General features: G+C 39.1%; 1 protein-coding gene across 1 annotated transcript; it reads left to right on the top strand.

The window, feature by feature from the left end:
- Positions 1-534: 534 nt before the first annotated feature.
- Positions 535-9,224, top strand: unc93a (unc-93 homolog A). Its single transcript, XM_031861753.1, has 8 exons — positions 535-808; positions 1,803-1,984; positions 3,211-3,440; positions 5,082-5,207; positions 5,661-5,872; positions 6,795-6,930; positions 7,830-7,961; positions 8,192-9,224. The coding sequence occupies exons 1-8, from the start codon at positions 719-721 to the stop codon at positions 8,482-8,484; spliced, it is 1,401 nt and encodes a 466-aa protein (XP_031717613.1). The 5' UTR covers positions 535-718; the 3' UTR covers positions 8,485-9,224.
- Positions 9,225-10,114: the final 890 nt, after the last annotated feature.

Here is a 10,114-nt window from a genome sequence, read left to right as displayed (position 1 = left end):
TCAGATTAATGTACAGTTACAAAACAGTAAAATGCAACTTACACATTTATCAGCAGGAGAAATTTAATGTTTTGTCATATTTTTTTTAATACGGAGTACTTAGTAACATTGCTGACACCGAGTAACATTTTCAATGCAATGCACTTTTACTTTTTATGTAATATTTTTTACAGCTAAACAAATAATATAAATACTTTCTCCACCAGCGCTGCTCTCAACCACTGAACACAGCCATAGAGAAACATACGGCTGTAAATCTGAACCAGGAAGAAGTAGGATGAAGGAAGAAGGAAAAGGTGTGTTTATGGTAAAGATATCTTTAACGATTCAAAGAAGGCAGGGAGTAGGAGATAGGAGGTGTGCAGCCTCATATATGACGGAATTATGTCAAAACCGATTGACACGTGGGAGGCGAGTCAGAGGTTAACTGATAAGGGGTCCTGTGTCACACTCTGCAAACACTGTGTGTGTGTGTGTGTGTGTGTGTTTGTGTGTGTGTGTGTGTGTGTGTGTCTGTGTGTGAGGGCTAGACTTTGTTCATGTGTATATCAGAGACACAATCATTTTCAGCAGAGAGAGTTGCTTCTGACTTGACTTTAAGCAGCTGCTGAAGCCATTCATCCTGAAATAAAAGTTAACTTTTTTTTAATTATTATTGTTTTTCTTCCTTTGAAGGAAGATAAACTTTGGAGCTGTTGTTGGTTTTTGAGAGGCAGCCATGATCAGCCGTAACTTCAAGAATGTGTTGGTGGTCTCTGTCGGGTTTCTGTCTCTGTTCACGGCTTACGGAGGGCTGCAGAGTCTACAGGTAAGTGGAATAGTTTGTTATTTATCATATAGAAGACTTCTGATTTATTGTTCACCGCAATGTATGAGTTAGTATGATGGTGGCATTAAAAGATTCATTCATTGGGGGGACAACTAGTTTTATTAAACGGCTTCTGTGCACACTGTCACAGCTTTACTTTGCATGTATAGACTCATTCATATATAGACAATTAACTTGTTCATTTTACTTATTAATTCCAATAATTTACAATTGACTACGTTAAAATCCTACTTAATTTATATAATTATAAAAAAGCAAGTTTGATGTTCCCTTAAAATGAGAATGAATGGGTTTTGTAAACGTTCTATTGTTAGTTTTCTGTCTTCGTATCATTTCATCACATTAAAATGTTAGTTTGAACCCTTAAATGTGCTTATGTTTTCAGTTTTCATTAGAAACCTCATACCTCATGAAAGTATGATGAAGGTTTAAGGGATTTATTGATAGGTTGATTTATGGAGGGACAAATATAATAATAATAATAAAGAATGACTCCTTTGTGCATGATTTACAAGGTTATTGTTGTTAATTTCAAAAGACCCACTAAATTACATAACAATCTTTTTACATCTGTAATTAGGTTCCTTCAAAATGTTTAATACTGAGGGTCGACCAGATCCATCCAGCTCATTAAAATGTCCTGAAGCAGCCTCTTCTACAGAAGTTTTGTAAACAGTAGTCAGTTTTCGTTCGGTGAGAATAAACATCCTACCTCAATATTAATCCATTTTAATCAGTGTATAAGCTGCTTTCCCTCCGATCATGAATCAAATGGAGTAATAGTATTTTCAACAGAACTGTCATTATGAACCGAACCGACCTTCCCATCACTCACACTGGGCCTCATGCAAGGACCAGTCGTACGAACAAGCCTCACAGACAGAAGCCAAAGAAGTTAAGGATGAGAATAAGAAACTGCTCTTGCATGAGGCCCGTGGTCCTCTGATGGAGTGTCCCGTCCCTGTGTGTGCAGAGCAGTCTGAATGCAGAGCAGGGGATGGGCGTGACGTCTCTGAGCGTCATCTACGCCTCCATCATCCTCTCCTCCATGTTCCTGCCTCCCATCATGATCAAAAATCTGGGCTGTAAATGGACCATCGTCGTGGGCATGGCCTGCTACGTCTCCTACTCCTTTGGGAACCTCTACCCCGGATGGTAATCAATCAGTCAAAAGAGTGGCACTTCCACCTCATTCAGGCCTGGGTTTATTTCTTGGGTACAGAGTGGTCCTTGTGTATAAATATATAATACTACACTATGAAAATATTCCACTAGAAGTAACAGTAATTCAAGTAAAAGTAATTACTGTCAGCAAAGCAATATACTTAAAGTATTAAAAGTGAAAGTGCTCATTGTGCAGTAAAATAGTAGTCAGTGTTTTACTATTGTAAATAATGTTTCTAGGTTAATATTACTGCTGCATTAATGTGTGTATTGCATTGTGCAGCTGTAGATGTTTCAGGTCCTTTTTATACTTTAATCTACTATCTATCAATGCATCATCTATCATAATCATAATCATAATCTATAGGATCATCATAAGTCGCTGTCCTGTGAGAACCGCGTATCTAAAAAAGAAAACAGCCTTGTTTTCAGCTTTGTGACGACGCATTGTCCAGCTGATCCTCGAGGCTTTTTAAAGAGTTTATTTATCTTAAGAAGTTGGAGAAGTTTCTTAACACAGAAAGGAAAGCTTTCATCCTTCAGCATCAACACATCTGGATATACATGGTTTTCACTGGACAGGAAGGGGATGAAAAAGTATAATCTGAAAATGAACTAAAGCTGTTGGACGAATGTAGTCGTAGCAATATTTACCTTTGAGATGTCGAGGAGAGAAGTATGAAGTAGCATTAATATACTTAAGTCAAATAAAAGTACCTCCAGCTATAGGGCACCGACGTAATAATGACCATGTTTGGAAGTTGGTTCACCCAAAATATAAAACATGCAGTATTTTCTTAATTCCATGCTCCGATTATATTAGGCCAGATTTCCAGGTGATGTTGTTGTGAACTAGACTCAATAAAAAATGTCCACTTTTGAATGAAATGTTTTAACATAGTCATAGCTTTGCAAATCGGTGTTGCAGCTAATGATCATTTTTAAGTATCAAATAATGTAAAAATGTTTTACAATGAATCGATTGAAAACAAGAGACTGTTGTGCAAAACGTTCATAACTATTCCCTGCCTCTGTTAAGAGATGCTGCAACAGCTACTTCTTATATTATTTCCGCTACTAATACTACAGCAAAGTGCTCGCAAAACAACACAGATCAGTCCGTCAGTTATTGCTGCTGTTTTGTTTGTTTCATTCTGCCGTGAAGCCGCCCAAGTGTCAGTGAAAATGAATTCCCCTTTGGCTCTCTTCATACACAGGTACACCCTCATCCCCACCTCGGTGATCCTGGGTTTGGGTGGCTCTCCCCTGTGGTCGGCTAAATGCACCTACCTGACCATCTCCGGGAACGCGCAGGCCGCCAGGGACGGCAAGAAAGGATCTGACGTCATCAACCAATACTTTGGCATCTTCTTCTTCATCTTCCAGTCGTCTGCTGTGTGGGGAAACCTCATGTCGTCGCTCATCTTTCAACAGGACACCAGCGTAGGTAGGACGACCGCTGGAGCTGAATCGCGCAGAGGAGATGTTTGTGATCAATGTGTTAAAATAAACCCACGAGCTTTAATACGCACAGTAAGTTATGTCTTAATATTGTGAAGTAATTGTGACAAGTAATGTAAGTACATTTTAGTGTTCGCGAACTAAAACAACCGAAAAACCAAAACAAGCTGAAAGACAATAAAACTATTAAGTACATTTTGATGATAATACTTTGTACATTGTAAACTTTGGAATACAGTACTTTTACTTCTTATGGAGTACTTTTACACTTGGGTATTTCTGCTTTTACTTCAGTACAACATGTGAGTACTTTTTCCACCCTTAGATTCTATATTTTAAGTTGAGCCAAGAGTTATGTGAACGTCACATTTGCTACATGAAACATTACCTGGGATGAGTTTTCTGAGTTTTTTTTAAGTCACGTTAGTCTCCATCTTCTGGTGAACTTCTTTCTGCCCTGAAAGAGTGGAGCAATGGTGAACTCTGACCTTTGAGGCCCCTGGAGCTGGCTGGTGGTTGCACCAAAACAGGAAACACATGCTTGAATTCCTCCGTCATGCCGGCTTAAACTGAATATTCATAGGACGGATGTGTAATGTGACCGTGCCTTCATCTCCTGAAATGCACACTGAACTTCCTGAAGAGCTACCACTACTTCCTGGTCCATCTTCATTGGTGCTGCTGTAGTGGGTGTAACCACAAAGCCTGACTGATAGAGTCACAAACATGTCAACAGTCCCGCCTTTTCTGCCTGTCCTGTCAAATTAAACTGCCCATAGCCGACAGCCTATTGGTTCACACCTGTTGCCATTGGAAATACATTGTCAACAAGTTTAATGAACTGCATAAAAAGCAATTTTCTTTTCAAAATTAACATATTTGAAGTCAAAAGCAACTACCACTGACAAAAGAAGTAAAAGTAGACATTTCACAGTATAATATTAATCTATAATAATACCTCGTACCTCTTAATATTATTAATCAGTCAAGTAGCTGAAGTCATCAAACAAATGTAGTGGGGTAAAAAAACAGAAAATGGAAGTACAATCACCTCAAAAGTGTACAGTCAAGTACAGGACTTGAGTAAATGTACTTGTATCATGTGTGTAGCTGTTATGAACAAACCTTCAGTGGTGTTCGTGCTGGCTTACAGACGATTTTATGGGTTCAATTTAAAAGAGAATAATAGAGGGTGTGTGCAATACTGTATCTCGTTTTATTGATGTTAATGCTCTCCAGCTTATCAGTTGATATCATGACGGGCACTTGTTAAGGTGTATTTCTTGGAAGAAGACCACAACGCTGCTCTTTACTGCAATGTTTAGTTGCATAATATTTGAATTATGTTTGTTTTAGTATCTTAAATAACAAAACTATTCACAGGTAGGATATATGTTATAAATAGGCCCTTGACCCCACATTGTCAATGTGATGATTTATTTATTGTTCTCTCTCTAAAATGTGCCCTTTATAGCAAAATTTACAATATTTAACACACTGTTCCCACATTAAAAAACATCTTTTTATTTTAATTTGGCTCCAGCTCCTTTCTTTCTGTCTTTATCTGTCTTGGTGAAGAGTATTTATTTTTAGTGAAATGCATTGTTGTTGTTTTTTATTCTGACAGCTCTCATCACAGAGGAGCAGCTGCAGTCTTGCGGAGCGGCTGACTGCGGCCTCAATATCAGCGTCAACGGCACGACCACCAGACCTGCTCAGAAACTGGTGCAGACACTCGTGGGATGTTACATTGGTAACGGCAGCGTGTACTTTGGAATCACAATGCAAATACTTAACAGGGATGTTCTTCAATAACAGTGGATTTCAATAAAGTCCTCCAACATACAGGCAGCCACAAAGATCAATATATATGTTCACACATCCACACATTACTGATGAACTGACTGCACACTTAATTTCGCTTCCTTAAATATTGAATTTGACCTTAAAGAGTAATGTGTGGTCTCAGTATTTTGTCCTTCCAACCAAAACCAGACATTGAGCCTTAAAAATATTGTTTGTACAATAGCTTTTACAGTGAAACGAGTGGTGAAGATTCTCATTATTAAGAGACCTTAAATTATTCTTCAGTCAGCCGCCCGGAAGTAATTAGAGAAATAAGTAGCACGCTCTCAGAGCCATGTCAGCACAGGTATATTAACAGCTGTCCAACAGTCAGCGTTGTCTGCCCTTTGTTGTGTGGCAGGCGTGGGTGTGCTGGCCATGCTCATTGTGGCGGTGTTTCTGGACAACATTGACAGGGAGCAGTCCAGCCAGTTCCGTGGGAACCGGGAGCCGTTCTGCCAAACCTTCCTGGCTACGTTCAGACTGCTGAAGGACTGGAGGCTTTTGACCCTCATCCCTCTCACCATGTACAGCGGCTTCGAACAGAGCTTCCTCTCTGGGGAGTACACCAAGGTGAGGAGGTCTCCACGGATGAATTAGTATAGGCACACTAGTAGTACATGCTGTCCCGGATCTCTGTGAAAGTCTCAGAGCAGTCATTCCCCCCTTTTGTCATGAAGAATTGCTTTTCTGATTTTGCGACCAAATTGCAACCAAAACTACCCTGTACTCTCATATTTTTTACTCCTTTTTAAAACTGTTCCTTGTCAAAATATGGCACCTACCTTACCCACAATGCAACCCGACCACAGACAGTTTGGTCAGATTGTGTAATGCTGGTAACCTCAAGCCTTAATTAGACGAGGAGCAGGTTTCAGTGTCTGGTAAGCTCGCTACTTTCCAACTGCACATCCCCAGATTTCTTATTTTTATTTTCAAACTTGCAGTCTTCCCTCTCCAACCGACGCAGACTCAAGTGACATCACGTGAGGCATATGGAGTAGTACTCTCACAAGATCTGTAAACAGGTTGGTGTGGAAGATCACGCAGTGAGCAAGTGCTGGGCGTCAGTTTGTAGCTTCACATCACGTGGCGTCTATTTAGATGACTTGTAGCCTCTTGCTTTTTAACCACGGAGGGGCAGAAGAACTCTCCAACAGGTGGCTGCTGCAGGGATGACGTAGGCCAACCACTGAAGTTTGAATTGCTCTAGTTCCCTTCAACAAAAAGCCAATGGGATTTTTCTATATATTTTGGATAATTACAATAAATAAGCACCACTCTATTGAACTTTCACTAAGCCCCACCCCTTACTGCCACTCCATCAAGCAGCCAGAGCTCCATGGAGCCCACACTGTCACTAACTGCATTCTCTGCATAAATATTATCACATTTTTTCTAAAAACTGGATATCTGTTAGGAATGAGGTATTTATTTATGTGTGACATGTTAGATATATAAATAACTAGCTTTGTAAATCCATGTTTCTTTGCAGAACTATGTAACGTGTGCTTTGGGGATCCATTTTGTTGGCTACGTGATGATGTGCTTTGGAGCCAGCAATTCTCTTTGCTCATTTCTGTTTGGGAGACTCGCTCGGTACACCGGGAGAGCTGCGCTCTTCTTCATAGGTAAAGTCTCTTTTATGTAAGATTATTTGCCTAAGAAAGCAATTCAAGGGTTCCTTTTAGGTTTACATCTGAAAACACTGGCAGGCAGGTAAAGGCAGTCAAGCAACAGGTAGCAGGTAACGGGTAGCAGGCAGGACAACAGGGAAATCCAAGAGACTGGTGGTCGGAAAAAAACTATAAATACTGAGCAGAGGGAAAACTAGAAACTAGGAAATAATGGCTAGAAACAATATTTAAAGAGTGAGACGCTGACAGCCTGACACTGTGACAATGAAAACACAGACTAAATACAGGAGGGAAGGAGGGTGTAAATGAAGGACAGGTAAACACAAAAAGGCGGGAAAACACACAAAGACAGGAAGTAAATCCAAACATGACACATGAGGAGTAAACTTATCGAAATAAAACTGGAAACACTAAAACCAAATGCCAGAACAATGACACCACAAGTAAAATACCAGCATTCAAATCTTACTTCAGTAAAAATTAAAAAAAAGATTAACAAAATGTATTTAAAGTATTAAAGTAAAAGTTTTCCTTATGCAGTAAAAAGTCATTGTTTTACTATCATGTATGATGTTTCTGGATTAATATTAAAGCTCCATTAATGTGTTTGTTTCATTTTTACTACTGTAGATATTTAAGTTTAACTCCTTTATATACTATTGGGTTGCTTAATCTACAACAATGCATCATATTCTATATTATCATCATATGTTTGTAGCGTAACTTTTCTGTAGCAGTACAGTGCAGTACAGTAGTTGAGTAAATGTACTTAGTTGCATTCCACCACTGCTTTTTTACATGTGATTATCCAGTAAATAGAGACTAAACCGCACATGTACTGTGTGGAAAACTTGATGTGAATGAACCGCTGACGTATATCCGTCCATTTTCAGCCGCACTGGGCAACTTCGCCTGCATCATAGCTCTCATGTTCTGGAGGCCCCATCCTGACGATCTGGTTGTCTTCTTCGTGTTTCCTGCTCTGTGGGGTATGTCAGACGCCATCTGGCAAACTCAGACCAACGGTAAGAAACTAAGATCAGTCTTGAGCACATTCATTCTCCCCAGACGATGAACCCTTTACATTTGTGTCAGTCGATAAGCTTCCCTTTAGCCTCGCCACTTGTAAAGCAAAATCATTGGTATTTAGTTTGTTCTTTATACACTTTCGTCTTCAAAATTTCAATATTCACACGTAGCACACATGGGCGCTGCAGTTTTAACTGAGTTGATCCTTCTGCTTCCTGTCCCGCAGCTCTTTACGGCATCCTCTTCCCCCGGGACAAAGAGGCCGCATTCGCCAACTACCGTATGTGGGAGTCGCTGGGTTTTGTTATCGCCTTCGCTTACAGCACCTTCATATGTCTGGAGTACAAACTGTACATCCTGATGGCAGTTCTGCTGCTGACCGTCATCACCTACCCCATAGTGGAGTACCATGAACACAAGCATCCCACCCTGCCCGTCGAGGAAGGGAGCTACCCAACTAACACGAAGGAAACCATTCAAAAAGATGAGCGCACGATTGTTTGCCAGACAGCAATGTAGAGTCTGGTGTTTGTTTTCTTCTTTCTTTGTATTAAATCCTGGTCTGGTGTCTCATACAGATGCCTGTAATCTTACAATAGTATTGCCTCTCAGGGCTTTTGTATGTGCATGTGTGCAATTATCAAACTAACATTTCCTATGGCTACAGAGCAGTATTGTTTCAGTTCTTTATAAATATTACTCTACTTACTGAAAATGATACTGTAAATTTGAAGAGTTGAAAAGTGCGAAATAAATGTATCAATATTTTAAGCTTTGTGCCAAAATGTAAAACAATTCTTTACAGGTTTTGTCAAACAGACAGTACTTGCGTCCACATTTATTTCTGATATTATCTGAGTTGGTTAAGGTGGAGCTGAGCTTAAATACTTTATATACTGCCGAGTAGTTTGATTTATAATAATACAATGTATTAGTTGATTTGTATTTAGTATTAATAATCTAAATCCAAATATAAACTATGAACTAACTGTTAGACATAGTGGAGTAGAAGTATAAAGTAGCATTAAGTGGAAATACTCAAGTTAAGTACAAGAACCTTATAATTGCACTTTAGTACAGCACTCGAGTAAATGTACTTTTAATTTCACCACTGTTTGACATTAACATTCAGAACATTTATGTTTCATTTCAATCATAAAGAATTATGGACATTTGAGGGTTTTGTGACGAATTATTTGAAGTCACAGCACTAAAAATGTGTCACTTTGTTTTAAAAATAAAACCTTTTCATACTGTAATGCCTCAGGTGATGCTTGTTTGAATACGTATCTGGACGTGTCGCCATTTCCTTGCATTAAACCAGTGATTCATTCAGTTCATTATAAACATCAGCATCATCTGCCGAGGTCAACAAAACCTTCATTTAAAATAAATAAATAATACATTCGGTGTAATAAAGAACATACAGGGACAACATGCTGCATTTCAAATGGTGCTTTTATTGCAATGTGTTGCATTCCCACATTCATAGATGTTATAGATTTGTTAGTCAAAGCATCATTTCCTCAAGGTTGACATCCTCACCTTGGAAAGAAAAAAGCACAGGGATCAAATGCACGAGGTGTTTGTGTTTTGAGTGTAGTAGAGACGTGTGTGTGTGTGTGCGTGTGTAAACTTGAGCAGCCACGAACATATGAATGAACAAACCTCCAAATTTAGACTTCCAGTAGATGCAAATAAAAATAGTTTCTGAATTGTCAAACAAAGAAGAGTTTTTGTTTGTCTATGCGCCTGCAGGGCTCTCACTCCCTGCAGCGACTGGACCCGGCCTGAAACTGATTGTCTACAACATTCCAAAGAAAAGGTCGATTTCTTTACATTTCACCTTACGCACCTGGGGGGGGGGGGGGGGGGTATTAAAAGAGACAGAGAGAGAGAGAGAAAAAGAGAAAATATAACATGCATAAAATTCTCCCAGATGAACATTGTCACTTATATAGTCTTGTAATAGCTGCTCCGATGCCTCTTTTAAAAACAAACTTTACACAAATGTAATATACAAAACTGGACAAAAATGAGTATAATATATATTTTTATATATATATATATATATATTTATATTAATTTGTACATGGGAGGAAGTGGAACCTTGGTCATTTCTTCTCAAATTCTCCAGAGAAAGCATTAC

This window comes from Anarrhichthys ocellatus, unplaced genomic scaffold (assembly GCF_004355925.1).
Source record: "Anarrhichthys ocellatus isolate YVR2014 unplaced genomic scaffold, GSC_Weel_1.0 scaffold25, whole genome shotgun sequence".
NCBI lineage: Eukaryota > Metazoa > Chordata > Actinopteri > Perciformes > Anarhichadidae > Anarrhichthys > Anarrhichthys ocellatus.
This window is presented reverse-complemented; position numbering and strand designations above follow the sequence as displayed.